This window comes from Coloeus monedula (assembly GCF_965178545.1).
Source record: "Coloeus monedula genome assembly, chromosome: Z".
In the NCBI taxonomy this organism is placed as follows: Eukaryota; Metazoa; Chordata; class Aves; order Passeriformes; family Corvidae; genus Coloeus; species Coloeus monedula.
This window is the reverse complement of record NC_138822.1, coordinates 18,519,126-18,537,553: the sequence shown is the minus strand read 5'-3', so window position 1 is coordinate 18,537,553 and position 18,428 is coordinate 18,519,126. Positions and strand designations below refer to the sequence as shown.

Genomic DNA, 18,428 nt, shown 5'->3' with positions numbered 1-18,428 from the left:
TGTGGATCATGGGACACAGCGTTACAGCTGCCTCTTAATTTGGTGTAGTTGAGCCAATCATCAGAAGGGATGAATGTGGAAGCTGAGCTACTTGTGGCATGATAAAAAGCACTATCCCTCCTCACAGGGTGTGCCTCCTTTCAGCCTCTTCCCTCATCTTGTTCAACACCCAGCTGTAGTGTCCGGAGATGGCTGTGCACCCCCTCTGCACCTGGGCGGTTACTTGGAGAATCATCAGCAAAGCATCCTCTGCTTTTGCAAATGGTCGTTTGAGTCATGAACCTCTAACATTCCAATATCTCACAGTGACTTAGCAGTTTCTTTTCTATATGGACTATAAATAAGGCTTACTTATCTGTGACAGCTTCATTTCTGTGTGACTGAAAGGGCTACTGTAGGAAATCTCTGCATGTTTCCAGAAGAGTATATACAGGGAAAAAGTTAACTTGATCATATACTGGCTGCAAAAATCATTGTGCTTTTCAGCTGGATGTGCAAGCTTGTTGGAAAAGGTCTGTGGACTCCCGCAGGGGGAGGAATTGCAATCCAGCCAATATGGTTGATAAAGGCAAGCTCCCTTTATTAGCAATCCAGAGACACTCATATAGTATCCCAGCTTGTTAACTCTTAAGTGGCTTAAAACCTATCCAAGCGCATTTCTGCTTCTACATAATTAGACTACATTGGCAAGCTTCTACTAGTTATGTTACGATTAAAAGAATTCAGAGTTCACCCTCCCCTCTCTGGGTTTTATCTGCACAGCTGCAAATCTTCAAACTCCTTTCTTGTTCCCAGGCCTGTTTCTCACACAGGGATTGTCTCATGGAGACAGTTTCTCACACTAACCTTTGCTTGCAGGCCTATTGCTTGTACAGTTCTTTTATTGATCCTATAATTCTATCAATGATCCATGTCCCTGATCCTCTAACCATTTCCCAACACAAGCTCAGTGAATTTATATGCTAATTAAATACTGGCTGCAACTGTTTATTAGCATACACTTTGATCTGAATTAAATAAAAGCTAAATCAGATGGGCTGGTAAGAATTTACTAGCATATTGTCACTTGATTTCTTTGGCCCTTTCCAGAGGTTAGAAGTTCATTTAGGTCTGTTTTTTTCAAGAATTTTTCTTCGAAAACAGTAAAATAACTTCAACTAATGCTTTTTAATGCTGATGTAATTTTTTTTTCTTAGAGAGGAGGCTGAAGAGGGCTTGGTGACTTCTCAAACAGTAAAAGTCAACTGTAGTTCTTGCAGGAGCATAGTTGCTGTGAACAGCATATAATTTGGCAGCAGGCATTTGGAGCAGGAAAGGATCATGTAACTGCTGACCTGCTGGTTGCTAGAACAGCTCTTGTTTCTCCCATGGAAACATTCTGTGAGATTTCCAGCATAAAGTGTACTAAAGATAATTCGTCCTCTGTGTCCAAACTGATGTGCATATCCACTTCAGGACTGAGTGTGCAACTCTAGTTTTTGGTGAAGATTAAACCTCCTTTCCAGCCCATACAAATCAATAGGATTAGTCTAGTACTTAGGTTCTACCTCTGTGTTAAGATCATGAGGAGTAGTTTTCAATCCTGCAAACCACACCTAATTGCTTTTTTGCTAAAGATCTAAGACTTTATTTTGTGTTTTCAGCTGCCAAGAAGCCACATGAAGTTAGCTGAAGTTAGTCATTGACTCCACAGAGAACAAAAACTAATCCTAGGAGTATTTTTTTAATTTCAGTAATTCAGAGAACAACTTTCACAAGAAAAGAAGCTATATACAAAAAAAATAAACACCAAAAATCTGCCCAAAAAAAAAGAAAAAAAACCACCAAACCAAAATGTTGTAATGCTAGATTTAGTTTAACAAGCTGCAGCTTTCCCTGAGAGCTCAGCGGAGCTGCTTAGGGCAGTGCGACTGTTTTCACCCTCCTGTAGTCCATTTCAGATGGCTCCGCACTCTTGCTCTGGCTAGCTATCCTTACAACACAGTGATGGCAAAGGAGGTGAGAAGGGTCTCTCCATATGGGTTTCAGAGGATCTTTAATCTTACATCTTGTCCCAGCGATGCCCAGAGGCAGAGAGAACCCATGAGCCGGCCGCAGGGGGGTTTTGTCAGATCACAGGGGCGGTACATGGGTGGAGTTGGGGTACAGGAGCCAATAGGGAGAGCCCAAGGGAGTGGCCAGGACTAGGGGCAAGGAAAAGAAGGGGGGAAATGTGGGGTCGAGGTGCATCTGGGTAAACAGAATACCACTCCAAAAAACCCAAAGACAGCTGTTGTATTAACTGAACCCTGGAAAAGTTTTTGATCGTACCATTTGCTTTTCAGCTACCATCAGACGAGGTAGAGCATCTGCTAATAGAAAGTACAAAAATGTCAGACCTACCACTGAAGCAGGAGTGTGTGCAATTTAGTCGCTTACTGGGTCCATCCCGAGCTTCTGCTGGGCCATCTTTGCATCTGGAACACATCTGCAAAGACCAATATTCCTTTTGTTGCTTACGCTCAGTAAGCAGACATTTTCTGTTTTATTTTGTGCATGCAGTGAAGTCATCTGGTAGATACTAATGCAACTTACTACCAATCTTTTCACTTTCTATCTTCCTCCATATTTTGTGGTAAAAAATGCAGCTACAGAAATAAAATTTAGAATATTGCTATTCCCTCTAAGAACATAAGCTTGTGAAAATATCCATTACCCCATTTAGGCTATTAACAGGTAATACTGGGAAATGCACACTGAATTGTTATACAGCTCTGTAAGGAAATTGAAGGCAAAGCAGTACTTGGTGACACAGCATATTCCATATTAGATAATATAAACCAATTTCTGCAGTCAGGGAATTGGAAGTGTTCAGTGCAGTTTGTATACTCTCTCCATGGTACTGTTCAGAAACCTTTCTTACTGCCAGGCTCTATTGTGTCTGGGAAGTCATAATTTCTTTTGTCTTTCTTAGAAAATAAAGTTATCCTTTCTGTGGCTTTACATGGGGCACAGAGATCCATTAATTACAGCTATGATATCTCAGTCACAGACAAGGAGCTCACTGTATGAGATGCAGGGTTCCTGTAGATAAAGCAGGAACTGCAAATTTACTGTCAAACAGGAATATCTCACACTAAGTGATCTGCCTTTTCCAAGTATTGCCTATTTAGTCTCACCAGCAAACCAGCTAAGAAACTAATGGTTTGTGGCTATTTCTGTGCTTGGTCTCTGTGTGCTGCAATGACACTGTCAGTATTAATACTGATTGGGCACATGACTGCATCATCTATAGTAAAGCACCCATCTCCTGTCAGACTATTTGAAAACTGTTGCAAAGGAAAACTAGAAATTGAAGTTTAACATGGAACAACAGTCCCCAGCATTAATACTGTTGCCACCGAATCAATTCACTTCCTTCTAAGGTCAGCATTTTCAGTTCAGATTACAAGTCATATGTGTGCATGTAAGTCTTGAAAGCAGTATTTTTTAGGGCCATGACTTGCATGACACAATTTTTCAGGATAAACAGCAATGGAAATTACCAAACTGAATTCTTGTTTTCTTAGAGTAACAGAATATCCATCTCAGTGATGAACTTTCTCCATAACTTGTGACTTTTATGTTTCAGAAGAATATCTATTAGGTCAGTGTCTTGCCAATACCTCCAAGAGCTCTCTCTCTACTAGAAGAGTTGCAGGAAGTGATCTACATTACACTTGCTCCGCATTTCTTGTCTGTATCAGGGTAATGGAAGACCTTGGATTACACCAATGTGTGAATGAAATTGTCTATCTCAACAGTTAAAACCGTTTCTCTCTTTTTGGCTGATCTTAACAAGTTTCTACACTGCAAGTCTACATGAAATCTCATTTCTGCATAACTTCACAGTCTGTGATGTGCACAGCCCAGTGATTTAAAGGGCAACATCTGACTTGTATTACCCTGTATATACGCTTTGTGACCTACAATTTGTATTTACTCATATATTGACAACGTGAAAATCAGGGACTGGTAATTCAGGCAGTGAAAAGTCTTAATGTACCTGTATGAAACCTTTTGTGTAGGGGACAAGAAATGGGTTTACTACCAAAACATTTTTGGACATTAATTCCACTGGAAAATATGCACATTCTATTCCAAAATGTTGGTAGTACTGTAAGACTTAAACAGTATGTGCACATCATAAAACATAAATTTTTTTTAATGGGACAGAGCTGTGAGATTTCATAACCTGTCATTGAAGGTGCCTCTGATGTTCAGTCTGGGAAAAAAGGTACCAAATACAGAGGAAGACAAAGATTTATACTAACTTCTGTCAATTGATGGCTCCTCAATTGCAGAATTGCTGCCTTTCTTATAAGCACTGATTGTTTTGCTTGTTTTCTGCTTTTTACTAGACATGGAGTCTGTGAAAAATCAAATTAAAACATGAAATCTTGCAGTGCTGGCACCATGAAGAAGGAGCTGTAAAATTTTAAAATTTTGCAACCAAGATTCAGACTTCTCCCCTCATATCTGCTCCTTCATATTTCCTCATTTGGAATTCTTTTTTGTACCCCTCAAAATAGCAAACTACTTAATTTAGGTTTTCCCTCAACACAATTCTCTCTTATCTTTCTATTCCTGAATTTCCTCTTATTTGGCCATCCCCCTTCTTCTGCAGTATGACCCACTGACTCACCTGCTCACTTTGATCTTTGTTACGCCCCCACATCAAGCAGTGTTTCCCTGTGTTATATAGTATTATTCCTTCCAAGAAAAAGGAAATGCTTTCCCTGCTTATCTGAACCATTTTGACACTTTTCATAACTGACCTCCTTTAATGTTTTATTTTGTCAAACTCTCATCAAAATTTTCATTTTCAGGGTATTTTTCCTCTGAAACATTTAAGTAGGCCTAGCTAAATTGTGAATGTCAACATGTAGTCTGGAAGAAATTGCCTATTTTGTTGAACCAGCCTGTACTCTAAAACAGGAGACTTTCGTGTTGCACTCACAATTGCATCTGCCTTTTTTTAGGAAAGAAGAGGTTTTATTCTGACTTCTGTAACTGAGATGCATAAGAAAAGTTTATATGTCGGAGATGAACTTTAATGACACTAAAAAATTTTCTGGAGGTAGCTAAAAAAAATCACTTTGAATATATTTTAAAGCATCATGTAGTTTCTCCTGATGTCATAATGAAATGATGATGAGAAAAAATTACGTCTCTAAAAGAATGAATAATTTGCAGCATTCTTAGAATGCTAAGTTTGTAAACCAAGCACACTTGATGCTTTCTTTGCTCTCATGACTGCTGTCCTGTTTTTTTCCTTATTCTTCAGCTATCCATTGTCTAGTCAGCAGGCACAGTCAATTTGAGGTTTAAAGAATTATTTTTCTTCTTCATCTCATCTGCTTCATGACAGAGGGTAAAACATCTTTCTGTGCAGATGTGCACATCACTCTCCCTCTGGTTTTGGTGGTTTTTCCCTCTCCAAAGAAATACTTGCTAAAAATCTGAGCATATTTCAGATCGCTCTTCATATTCTGAAGAGGTTGAGGTTAACCATACTGTAAAAAAATAAATATTCACATGTTGTAGAATAAATGCCAAGCACAGCCTTGTGCTGCGTAGCTATTCAAATTTAATCCTGGCCCCTTACAATGACCCCAAACAGAATAAGCTCTTCTATCTCTGTGGAGTTTTCAGAATAAATGCTAGGAGGGAAGTACTCACTTTTTGGCTAGTAAAGGCACAAAAAGAGGAACTGCAGGTGATGATTATTTTCTATTTCTCTTGCTTCTCATTCTAGGGGTAAAATCAACTTTGCCTGTGCAGAATACAATCTTGTGCATACTGTCCAATGCACAGCAGCTCATACTGATGAAAGTTCATAATCTATATATCCAGCTAGTCCTGAATATGGCAAACAGTGACACAGTTATGATGGTTTAGGATGCATTCTATAATGCAAAACAAACTTTTGTGTCATATGACTTGCTAATCTGGGCACTAGCACTGCTTCTGTCTGTCTTCTGCACAAGTCCTGTCCTCTTCACACATGATAGGTCTACCTCGCCCAGATGAGAAAGGGACAGAAGTGTGAACATTTATTGAGGGTAAAAGAACAAGTTTGAAGAACTCAGAAAATTTTGATTTAGGACCCATTTCAACCTACTACAACCAAAACCTTGTCCTCTAAAGCGTCTCAGTGCTCCTGCCATTTCAGGGATTGTCTCACCTGTGACCATATTTTCCTTCTGTTTCACAAATCTTCCCTCCTCCGCATTTTTTTGAGGTATCCTTGTCTTAGCTGTTCCTTGTATTGGTAGGTGCCACTATGGACTGTGTATGGACAGCTATAAATTATATGTCTAAGATAACCCTGCATGTACATTCATAGAGAACTGGGGGAATCTCACATGGCAGTGTACTATCTCTGTCTCTCAGTGTGAGTGATTTCTGAAGGTCTATTTGGTATTCACTGCTCTCAGGTAAAATAATGTTACCTGACTTTACCTCTAGGAGCTCAATGCGATATCAGCATGAAGGCAGAAAAACAAAAGAATTAATGAAATACGTAAAGCTAAACTGACCCTGCTGAGCCAGAAACTGTGTACAAGAAAAGGAAAGAAAAAGTAGTATGTCAAACAAGGATGGAAGAGGTTATAAACAGAGAGCAATGCAGTTTTAAAATAGGTGGTTTTGGTAGAGTCCAAGGTCAGATAATACTTTCCTTCTGCTTCCTCTCCTGCCTCCTCCCACCTTACTTTCTATCCTGCTGCTCTTCTTTACTCCATGTTCTTGGTATTTACTTGTTTTCTACCTGCTCTGCCTGAAAATTAGGTTTCTGCTCTGCTGGACTGTAATTATTGCTGGCAGCTATCACAGTGTGCTGTAATCCTGCTTGCAAAGAAGGTCCGTTTTGGCTCAGTGATTTCCTAACACATTTTCCTAGGCAGAATGAGGATGCACCTAGTTTATTTTCCTGGAAGTTAATCCTGTTCACATTAAAATAGTTCAGTGAAATCTGCAATGAGGTAGAGGGCAGACCTTCCCAGGTTTTTGTTGCTGGGTTTGTTTGTTTGTTTGTGGTTTGTTGGTTTGTTGTTTGGCAGGGGAGGCTTAGTGGGGGGCAGGGGAGCATGTGTCTCTTCCTCCTTTTAAGGGTAAATCTCATGCATTTTACTCAGGAAGGTTTTGTGGAGGGAAATGAGAGGTAGGTTGTGATAACAAAAGTTTGACTGTTGGGTTCCAAGCACCTCCACCTGAAAGGAGTCCAGCTGCCCCCAGCTTTGAAAGTATCTGCTACTGTACTTTGCAAGTAGATCACTATGGGCACACCAAAAGAAATCAAGACATTTAGCAAGAATCCAGAGGCTGCCTATCAACCTCTTTGCAGCTTGTTGGGCAACCTCTACTGATGATTCATTTGCCTGTTTCAGGTATGTCTGTCTGAAGATCTGTCTCTTCAGTGCAGTGCAATACAATTTCGTGTTTGTACAGAATGCTAACACCAGCTTCTATTATATATGTAAATAAGAAAAGAAAACTATTTATTTAAAAATGCTTTCTGTTTGAAGTCACAGTTGCTCACTGAGCTGACTAAGAAAATTACCTGAAAAAGTCATTTCAAGCCTGTAAATAATGTAAACACTGAGGAAAGAAAGGAGGAAATCAGCAAAAGACCATCCCCAAAATACCTAATGGGGTGGCAGCGGAACAGAAAAAAGTGTTATTTTAAAATAATTTAGTTTAACTCCAACAATTGAAAATACCAGCTACAGAGATAATAATGTGGCCCAAATCCCTACAGGAAAAAAAAAGGAGTAGTTGATTTTGTGGTTTTCTTCTTTGGGTTTTGGCTCAAAAGAAACAGCTGAGTAGGCTAAATGGTAGTTTTACTCTCTAATACAATGCTCCTATGAAAAACAGGAAACATTTTCACAGCAATACAGAAAAATGTCTAGTGGTAGTTTGACTAAAACTGCAGCTCTTACCCCCTTGTTTCCTTTTGGCATGTAAGCAAGTGCTTAGCATATATTACTTTTTAACACAAGTATCTTGGGGTTTATTATTTTCTAATGAAATGTCCTGGATTCCATATGCACACCTTACTAGGTTGTTCTTCCTTCTCTATGTTTTTTCCACTAAAGTTGTCCAGAGGGTGCAACTCAGCAACCGGCTTAAAGGGTCTACAGTAGGTAGGTGGAAAGCTCTTGGGCATTTTCTCTTCACTGAAAGAAGAAAGGCTTTTACTTTTTCTTAGCAATGAGTTATTAAATGGGTTTCTAAGTCTTTAATTTTCTGTTATTTTTGCATCTACCGAGATGGAAGACATTCATCCAGAAAGAGGTAGCTGGGAGTAGAGCTTACTGACCCAGATATTTTCCTTTAGCACAGCATGTTTTTTAGTGTAGTAGCTTCTGTATCCCATTCTAACAGGGCTCCAGCCAATGTTCTCTTATAACAGCACCAGTGTGTTGCTTATCAGTTCTCTGCAGAGATTCACCCATGAGTGTACTTGTGAGTAGCACTGGCAGGTTGTGAGATACCTTAATGACTCCTGGAGTTAGGTGACTGTTGGGGTCTCCTCCCCTGCTGTGTAGCCCTGGCAGAGGGGCCCTGGGGGGAGGCACAGCGTTTCCCTGCCCCTGCTCAGCCTCGTTCCCATGGGTTGGTTTGTGTTCCCTGCGCGGGCAGAAGGACCCTCGGGTCCCGGGACTGGAACAGTTCCTTGGCAGAGCCCCGGCCATGCGGCTGGAGAAAGAAACATCTCTGAAACATCTACCAAGAATCTGTCTGTCCATATAGATTTCCTTTCCACAGGACGCCTGGTTTGGTATATGCCTGTTGCAGTATCCCCACTGCAACAGGTGACCTCATTGCAAACATAAAATTCTTACCTGTTAACTTGGGGGAAAGAAAACACCAGAACAAGAGGTCTCCAGCAAAACAGTCAGGTTTTTAAGACCTAAAGATATTGGACATTGCTAAGTGTAAATTCTGCATAAATACTTCAGGACGTGTCTGCATTTCTTCATGCCTCTGACTACAGAAATTAAGGTTGCTATATGTATTTTAAACCTTGCATGCTTGCAGAAAAATGTCTTTTATCAACCAGTCAATATCTGGTGCAACGTAAAAAATCTCTCAGTGTCAAGGAATAACCATGAGAGGCATCTGTGCTGGAGGAGAGATGGCCACCCAGCCAGCTGCTATGGATGGATAGCTCCAACAGCCCTGTGTCTGCAGATATATATAAAGTGGTTAATTCACACTCAGGTTTTCTGCTGTGTTCTGCTTTTCAGCCCAGACTGTTTTTTTGGGGTTGGTGCTCTGTTCTCACTGACAGCTTCACACAATAGGATTAGCTTCAGTCGCTCCTACTTGCTGAGGATCTGCCTGGACAAACATTCAGTTACCTCAAACAGGAGGGTTGCATCTGCCACAGAGAGAAAGCAGCTGTGGACAGTGACAGTAAATCTAAACCATAGGAAGAGGCTGGACGTATCTGTTTACTGTCTGAAATATTCTGTGCATTCAGAAAAGACCGAAGTCCACAGTGCCAGCTGAGTCTTTGAGATCCTAAACTCAGAGCATTTTGAAATTAAGCTAGCATTTGGTTGAGAGCCAGCTGAACATAAGCCAGCAGTGTGCCCAGGTGGCCAAGAAGGCCAGTGGCATCCTGGCTCATATCAGCAACAGTGGGGCCAGCAGGATCAGGGCAGTGACCATCCCCTGTGCTCAGAACTGGTGAGGCCACACTTGAGTCCTGTGATCAGTTTTGGACCTGAAGTTATGTCAGGGGAGGTTTAGGTTGGATATTAGGAAAAGGTTCTTCACTGAGCGAATGTTTGGGCACTTGAACAGGTGTAGGGCAGTGGTCACAGCACCAAACCTGACAGAGTTCAGGAAGCATTTGGATGCTCCTCAGGCATATGGTGTGACTCTTATGGATTTCCTGTGCAGGGCCAGTAGCTGGACTCCATGGTCCTTGTGGGTCACTTCCAACTCAGCATATTTGGTGATTCTGTGAGATGCTGAGGCATGTCCAGAGAAGGGCAGCAGAGCTGGGGAAGGGTCTGGAGCACAGATCTGATGAGGATCAGCTGGGGGCGCTGGAGGTGTTTAGCCTGGAGCAAAGGAGGCTCAGGGGAGACTTTATCACTCTCTAGAACTACCTGAAAGGACGTTGTGGTGAGGCAGTCTCCTCTCCCAGGTAAGAGGTGACAGGGGTGGAGGAAATAGCCTGAGGTTGCTCCAGATGCAGAGATGGATTGGATATTAGGAAACAATTCTTCACTGAAAGGCTTGTCAAACACTGGAACCAGCTGTCCAGGGAAGTGGTTGAGTCACCGTTACTGGAGGTATTTAAAAGATGAGTTGATGTGGCACATGGTTTAGTGGTGGAATTGGCAGTCCTGTGTTAATAGTTGAACTGGAGGATCTTAGAGGTCTTTTCCAAACTAACAAATTCTATGATTATGTGATTGTAGGAAGTCTCGTATTTTTCCTTGGTTCTGTCTGTAATTCTAATTCGATCTCAGACATGATCCCAAAATTACAATTCTAGTATGAGTCTGAGGACTCCTTCAATTTCCATTTTTTTTCACAATTATTTTTCTTCTTTAATTTACTACTTTAATTATGCTAGGCCTCTTAAAAATAATAATAAAGCAGTAGTTGATGTGGAAAGACAGCCTTTTTATTCTAATGTAACTAATTTACATAGTTCCATTTTATTTTTAATACAGCAACATTTCATTCTGCTGAAGTGGGTTTATTTTTCTGATGCATGCAGAGAGGAGGGTTGAAAAAGAAATTGGAAGTTTAAGGTTATATGCGGTCCAATACATGAAAAGTACTTTCTTTAATTTTCCTGTGGTGATAAGCTGTTCAGTGCTTGCAGTTTATATGATTACTTTTTATTAAGTTGGGAGTTCACTGATCATGTGTTTGGTTTGAGATGCTGTTTGTTCCACCTCCAAACTCCGTTGTCCAGTGTATTCAGTCCCCATTGTGCAGACTGCCTCACCTGAGGCTTTAAAGACAGAGGAGGACGTTTTGCCATTTCATGCTACCCCCAAGTTTGTCTTCTGTGGCATGGGAAGCTCATCATGACCATGTACAGCAGAAGGTCTGATCTCATCAGCTCACATACTGATTATGGTTTGAGATGAGACATACATAGAATTGTGTATTTCTACTCACATTACCTGTGGGCAGACTGCCTGCACTGCAGGGAGAGCTTCACTGCCAGTCATTGAGAAAATAGAAAAAAATTAGGAAAATTATCATGCAGCCTTTCTTTACAAGAAAGTAATCAAACCCTGGAATAGGCTCCTGGAGAGGGGCTTGATGCTCCATGTTTGTCGTTGTTTAAGAGGCATTTGTACAATGCCTTTAATACTGTGCTTTAACTTTTGGTCAGCCCTGAAATGGTCAGGCAGTTGGACTAGGTGATTGTTAAGGGTCCCTTCCAACTGAAATAATCTATTCTGTTACTATTCTATTCCTATTCTAATTCTATTCTAATCTTACGACATTCTGGAGCTGTGGTATGGGGATAGACATCAATTAGTTTGCCAGAAGTATCTGTAAATTTCAGAGAGAGAAAAAACTTCATTGAAGTATCATTTATGATTTGTATCAAGAACACTTTGAAGGGTCAAACTAAGTCTAACTTGGAAATAGTGTACTTTAACTGGGGAGGTTGCCTAATGTAAGTAACTTCTTACATTAATTGTTTTAGACATCGCCTAACTCAATTGACTAATTGAGCTAAGCCAGTTTCCTGTTACTTTATCCAGTTTGCTTTTTAGCCTCTAAGATGCTACTACTTTCACTGATGCCAAAGCCTCCGAAAGTCCTGGAGCTCTAGGATCAAATGAAGGTAGAATAGGTGCTAAAGGAGGGCTGCATTGGATTTCCTGGGATACTCTCTGCGGCACTTTTCAGCTGCCAAACTGAAGCATATCACTGAAGTTCTGCTGTGTCCTTCAGACCTTGTTTATCTCCTTCTGTGATGGTAGACGTACCTGACACTTGCTCTATATCAGATGCTGCTGCAGTTCAGTGCTGTATGAGTAGGAATCTAGGAACATGGAAACAACATACACTGCTTAATATGAATTTAAAATATGTTTATGCAATTCCTAATTAAAGGTGTCACTCTAAAAAAAAAGGAAATGAGGCAGTCCATACTTAGAGAAGAAAAAAGAGATAACAAGTATTCAGATCAAAATGATTATATAGTTTTCATGAGTAAAGGAAGGCACTAGTAAAAACTGCAATCTCTGTTGCCTCATAAGAACCAGAGGTTCAAAAACAGCTATTGCTATGGCAACAAAAGGAGCAAGGGGATTTACACTTCTGTATGTTTCAGTGCTGTCTTAACCAAGAGTGAATCTGGCTAGAAAGAACAGCTGCACTATATTAATTCTTACTATTTATGAATTGTGTATCTCACCTCACTGCCTCAAAACCTTTGAGTGATAGGTCATTGACCATACATGGCTGAAGACATTCCTGGACCTGTTAGAAACATAATTCTTAGATTATTTATCTAACTCTCTCCTATATAGGGTTTAGAGGTTTCTAATATCACTTGAAAATATCTGTTCTGTGCCATATGCCATCAGTTAGGTCCACACTCATAATATACCTAAATCTTCCTTGTAATCTATTGGGAGCATTTAAGTCTAGTGTCACTCTAATACAAGAACATTTCTTCATCTCCAATTTCACCCTGTGACACTGAACACCTTTTTTCCATATGATCATTAATACAATTTCTATCTTATCAAATTTTATGTCACAAAAAATACTGTATGTTAATCCTATTTAATAAACTTCTCATAAAGTGAATAAAGATTATCTCATAGCCATCAGGACATTTTAAGATTCAAGTCACGCTGCCCTGATTTAAGTTGTTTTTTTTTAATTACCCTGGTTTCAATAATTGTATTGTCTTTTAACATTGCAGATCACAGTTTTTCGCATGGGATCAGAAGGACACCAGGATATTGACTTAGCTATCCTGACAGCACTACTAAAAGGTAAAAGAGTTAAACTCCACAGTGAGTCTATATCAATCCAGTTTGTGTCTCTGATGTACTGAAACCTGCATTTATTGACAGAATCTATCAAGATGGTAAACCTATACTGTGAAACTGAATTTTTGCATCTTTCTCTAACTGCTTTATACAAATCCAGCTCTTTCTTTAATGTTTAAATAGCTACTGCTTTTCCTTTCAGAATTTTTGTTTCCCACCCACAATCACTAATGTGTCACAAGAAACATCGGTGGTGACCCCCACACCAGTTACTTGAGAAGATTAGTATTCACAAGAAGACAGCCAAAGAACTTCTCAGATTGCCTTGGTAGCTAGAACTTCCGTTTAGATAAAGCTGGCTCTATTGTCAAAGTAAAATGTTACCTGTAGTCATTCCTAGGAAAGTCTGGAAATAGTGTGAGGCTCCTTTCAGCCTCCACTTGCAGAGTTAAGAACTCAGCTATTGGAGTGGTTGGACTTTTTGTCTTAAACTTGGCTGGTTGCTACATCTTCCTAAGCCATTACAGGTGGCATTTATGCCCTTAAAAGGTTGTCTTAAAATAAATTTGTTGTTGCTACAGGTCATTATAGACCCTGGTCTTGCAAACATGCCATTTAGCTTAGCTTCCTTCAAAATATTATATTATCTAGTACTTTAGTATCTGCTTACAAATACAGAAACAAGTGAGATTTTGAAGGCTCTGAAGCACATTGAACTTTCCAAATGAAGGATAACTCTACTAAACAAGAACTGGGAGGTTCTAGCCCTCCATTTGAATGGTATTCCCCAAAAAGGGATTTTCACAAACTGCATTTATCAGTCACCAGGGTCATTTTTTTCTGTCTAGACTGGTTTATGCTGTGTAATACTATGCTGATTTAAAAAAACAGAGAATAAGACATACCAAACAAATTTAAAGTCCAGCCAGAGAAACGTAAGGGAATGGACTTCCAAAGGTGACTGGGAAAAGTTACGCTTCATGAGGCTCTTTGATATTAGCTGTCAGCATGGTATTGCCACCCCCACACCTGAATAAGATAGTACAGGTGTGGCAGACCTGAATTTGAGTCACAGCAGAAAATATAATAGATTTATTGGATATTCAAAAGGTAATGGGACCTACTCCTGTATGTTTCAGGGATTCGTTTTCTTCTCAGTTTCTTCCTGTTCACGCTCACAAAAGCTGTGTGAAGAGAGCAGGCCTGAGTAACTTTCATCTAGCCATGCAAAGTAGCATTTTACCTTCTGCGTGATTTTTAATCCCATTTTAAAAGTTTCACTTCAAACATTTAAAGCAAAAGTATGAAGAAGAAAAGTAAACTAGCGCTGGCCACTTCAAAACTATCATTGAAAGCTGACAGCTATCAACAAAGGAAATGAGCTAGAGTTACTTTGCTTCGGTAGTTTTTGTTTCTTTAGGTTTCTGTAGTATTGCTTTCTCCACTTTTTTAGATAATTTCAATCAAGATACCAGTTGTTTGTCCTGCAGGTAGCATGACTATTTTGCTGCTACTAGTTTGAGGTGTGTTTTAACTACTTACATAATTAAACCTCATGGCATTTGGAACATGTTCACACAGGAAAAAATACAAACCAAGGTGACAAAAGAAAAAATAAATCAATTCAAAACAAGGATCAAGAATTGCATCCATCACCAAATTTCTCTTTTTGGTCCCTTGGAAATAATATAATTTCAGGTTTCATTTTTATCTTAAATATAACTGAATCTTTTATTGTCCTCAGTGTGAAGTTATTCTCTTCACATTTATTCTTAAGACAATCCCTGGAAGTACTGCTCGTTTTCTATTGATAAGGCAAAGAATGTCTTAGAGTTGTAATTCCACTTTTTCTAGATGTATTTTCAAGGTCTGTATCCCAACATAGATCCCTGGAGTCTTCTGAAAACTGGCTCTTGGAAGCTGAAGAAAATAAATCACAGGCCTGTGAGGGATTGTTTTCTATTTGAAATGTTCTTTTGCAGTATTTACATGAGCAACTGTTTTGAGGTTGCAGTCTCAGTATATGAGTAGTCTTCCCTGATCTGAAATATCCATTTTGCTGTGCCTAATTGGTGCTGTTGGCCCCTTAGTAAAATAAAATTACCTTTCCTCTTCATGTTAAGGGTGCAAGTCATCATAAGGACGTTTTTTTAGCTCAGGAAGTGCCTGGATCTGTGTAAGTACTTTTGACATCTCCTTTCATGCTTGTCTGAGAATCTTGATTTGAAAATCTGCTGATGGCAGCAGCACTTGTTTCTTGCTCGAGAAAGAGCCAGGCAAACTAAGACTTACACCTCATCTTCCCTGCTCCTCAGGACTTTCTGATTATGAAGGTATTCAGTGAAGATCAGATTCACCAGGTGCCTCTGGTCCATAGAAGCCTCCTGATCACAAGGCATTTAACAAATATGTGCAAAGATGAGATCTGTTGTCTCGGCCAAGTCAGTTGTCCTTATTTACACCATGTCCTTGTACAAGTGTTCTGGCCCACTTTGAAAGAAATACTGACTTTCTGTAAATGTACTTCATTAGCCTGATGGATACTTGGGTTTTTCATCAAAGTCTAAGGTAGCAATGCTGAACCACTTGTCTATTGATTCTTAATAAATAATTTATTTGTAATAAGTAAAATAAATTTAAATTATTTTTTTATGCTGTTGGAATTTACATGGTGTTGGAATTTTCATGCCATTGGAAACTTACTTTCCACAGTTGCCTGTCTCTAAAATTAAAGAAAAGTAATAATTATAATAAGTAAAGTAAGTAAGGAGATTTGAAGCCTGGGTCTGAGTTACCTTGAAATTCATAAATTTAGATTTTAGAATTAATTTAGTCTTCCTACTGTTCAGTACTGTGTGAAAAAAGGGGCAGCACAATGTATGAAACTGGTGAGTGATTACCAGTAACTTTTTCTCAGTCTTCCTGATGAGGAATTTGCAGCTCTTGATAGTGCAAGAGGAACATATCAGCTAATGACCCATCCCACCCTGGTGCGAGTGATTTGGTCAGGGTGGAGGGGGACAAGGGTTTGGAAACACAAAGTATCATTTCCTACTTGCTGTGTAAAAGTTGTGATGAACTAATCTCTTTTTAAACCCACACCAGACACACTGCCAATTCAGGAGCTTTCCTGGGCAGCATATTCCACAAGCCCCAAACTCAGCACCGCATATTATTTCCTTGTTTGTTTTCACTTGTTTAATCTTGTCAGCAAGATCTGTCTTTCTTGGAAGTGGTCTTCAATAAACTACAGAATGGCATCCAAACTGGTTATCAATTTACATTTCATGGATGTCACAACAGCATATGGTTTGCAAATGCTTTTTTTTTTTTTTTTTAAATGTTGAGAGACACAAATGTGGGAAGTAAGTTTCCAAAGGCATGAGTTTTAGCAGGCAAGTTTATCAATACAGTTTAACTGTTTGTGCTCTCTTAACTTGAACAGTTGGAACTCACATTGTAATGGATTTTGTCCTTTTGCAGCTGCTAGCAAAGCAGAAGGCATATGACAGGGAAGTTAAAGACGGCATATGGAGATGTTCTAAAAAAGTACTTGTTTTGAAGTGGCATCAAAGATCCTAGTTCACGAAGCTGTTGCAATGTCTGGAGCAGACTAGCACCAGCCATGGCTCAGATGGTGCTCCAGAAGCCTCGCCAGTGCTATTGTCAGCACTGGGAAAGAAGTGCTCTGTGGTATGAGCATGTAGTGATATTACTGCCATGTAACCCTCTGAGATGAGGCTAAAGCAGAGGTAATGTCTCTGCATACTTTCCAGCCTGTGAGTAAATCATGATTCATGCTCACTGAACAGCCATCATGTAGTATCAGATGGTCTGGGATAGTCTGCCAGTCATGAAATCACAGGCACAAAAAGGTTTCAGAGTTAGGTCAGATACATGGTTAGTGCACCTATAGCTGTTTTTGCTGTCTGCTTTTATATTATCAATTGGCTTCTTAAATGCCAAGATGATTCTTGTAGCAAATGCTGTGGAAACACAGCCTTTGCACCAAAGAGCTGCTGAAACAGAAGACAGCATCAGACCTGCTGAGACACAGAGCAAAAAGTTAATTAGGATTCTATTTCTTTTTTTTAGATGATGATTCAGAGAGGACACTGACATGCTTGGGTGCACTTTGGAAATGAGTGTCCCACAACAATTTCTGTCTAGGTAGATCAGTTTTGTGTCATTTCAGCTTTCCAGATTCCTGAGCACCAAGATCATAGGCTATTCCAGAAGAGTCCTTCAGGGGTTTATGTTGGTCACAGTAAGCTTTAGCCAGTATATTAAAGCCTGTAGTAATAAGTATATAAAAGCTCTTCAGTAATCCTGCAAGTGCACAACACTTATTGTCTGATGTGTACCCAGGCTCACCAAAGATACAGCGTTGAGTTTATGGTCCCAGGCTTTATCACCAAGGAGTATTGCATTTTTGGTCCAAGATATTGAGTAGAGAATGTGACTTTTTACCAGAAGAGTCTATGCAAGATACCCAAGCAGTCCTAGGTGGCAGCCTAAGAACAGAAAATTAACATCTGCATGAACTAACTGCTGTCCCAGCAGTCTATCTATATCCAGAGATATCTATACCAAGTACTGCCAAAACAATGAATTGCATCCCAAAAGCAACTTTTCTTCTAGGAGCAGATGAAAGGAGGGGTCACAATACAGATGCTGTCATAGACTTAAAACATTCTTTTGAGGAACATAACCTACAATCAGCCAGACACTAGAATTTACTAGAGTAAATATTATAGAGACATTGGTCATATTACTTAAAACATTATATAATGCAATAAGTATGATATGGTAATTAAAATAATGCAGTACAATAGGTTATTTACTCTACCTTATTTCTTTGTTTCCCAAATATCTTTGGCTTTGATTTGGTTGCACTAAAGTGATGCTCATGAGTGAGATGCATCCCCAGAAAGATCACTTTTTGGATTCTTCCTACTGACTCAAATCCATGTTCTATGGCACTGAATGCAGTCAAGGAAATGATTGAAAGGAGACAGTATCTTAAGAAGGCCATCTCCTGTTTTTTCTGGGAATTTTTCCATGTATGAGTGGAAACATTCATACTTCTTAATACTGGGTAAAATTCCACCTACCGAATACTTCCTTTTTCATGTGAGACAAAGGCCATCAGTTCTATCCTGGAATAAAATCAAGTAAAAGGCATCCACAGCCCGTATGCTGCTCTGTACAAACATTTATAGCTTTGATTTTCCTTCTCCTCCTAAGTAACATCAGTGTTATCCACATTCACCTGAAAACACCTCAAGGAAGACAGGAAAGAGGAGAAGGAAGCAAGGGCTTTCCAGCAAGAAACTTTACTGTGGAAGCACCCATCCCACCAAATGCACCAGAGTCCCAGCATGCACACCTGTACTTCCCAGTCTA

The 18,428-nt window shown here is 39.7% G+C and overlaps 1 protein-coding gene across 5 annotated transcripts in view; it reads left to right on the top strand.

Annotated features, from left to right (window-relative positions):
- TRPM3 (transient receptor potential cation channel subfamily M member 3) overlaps positions 1 to 18,428 on the top strand; it is a gene marked incomplete at both ends in the record, with an annotated part of 386,193 nt that overhangs the window by 305,235 nt on the left and 62,530 nt on the right. For all 5 annotated transcript variants that reach the window (XM_082301542.1, XM_082301543.1, XM_082301544.1 and 2 more), the window contains one exon: positions 12,953 to 13,025. In XM_082301542.1, the coding sequence (XP_082157668.1) occupies positions 12,953 to 13,025 (73 nt within the window). The remainder of the gene's footprint in view (positions 1 to 12,952; positions 13,026 to 18,428) is intronic.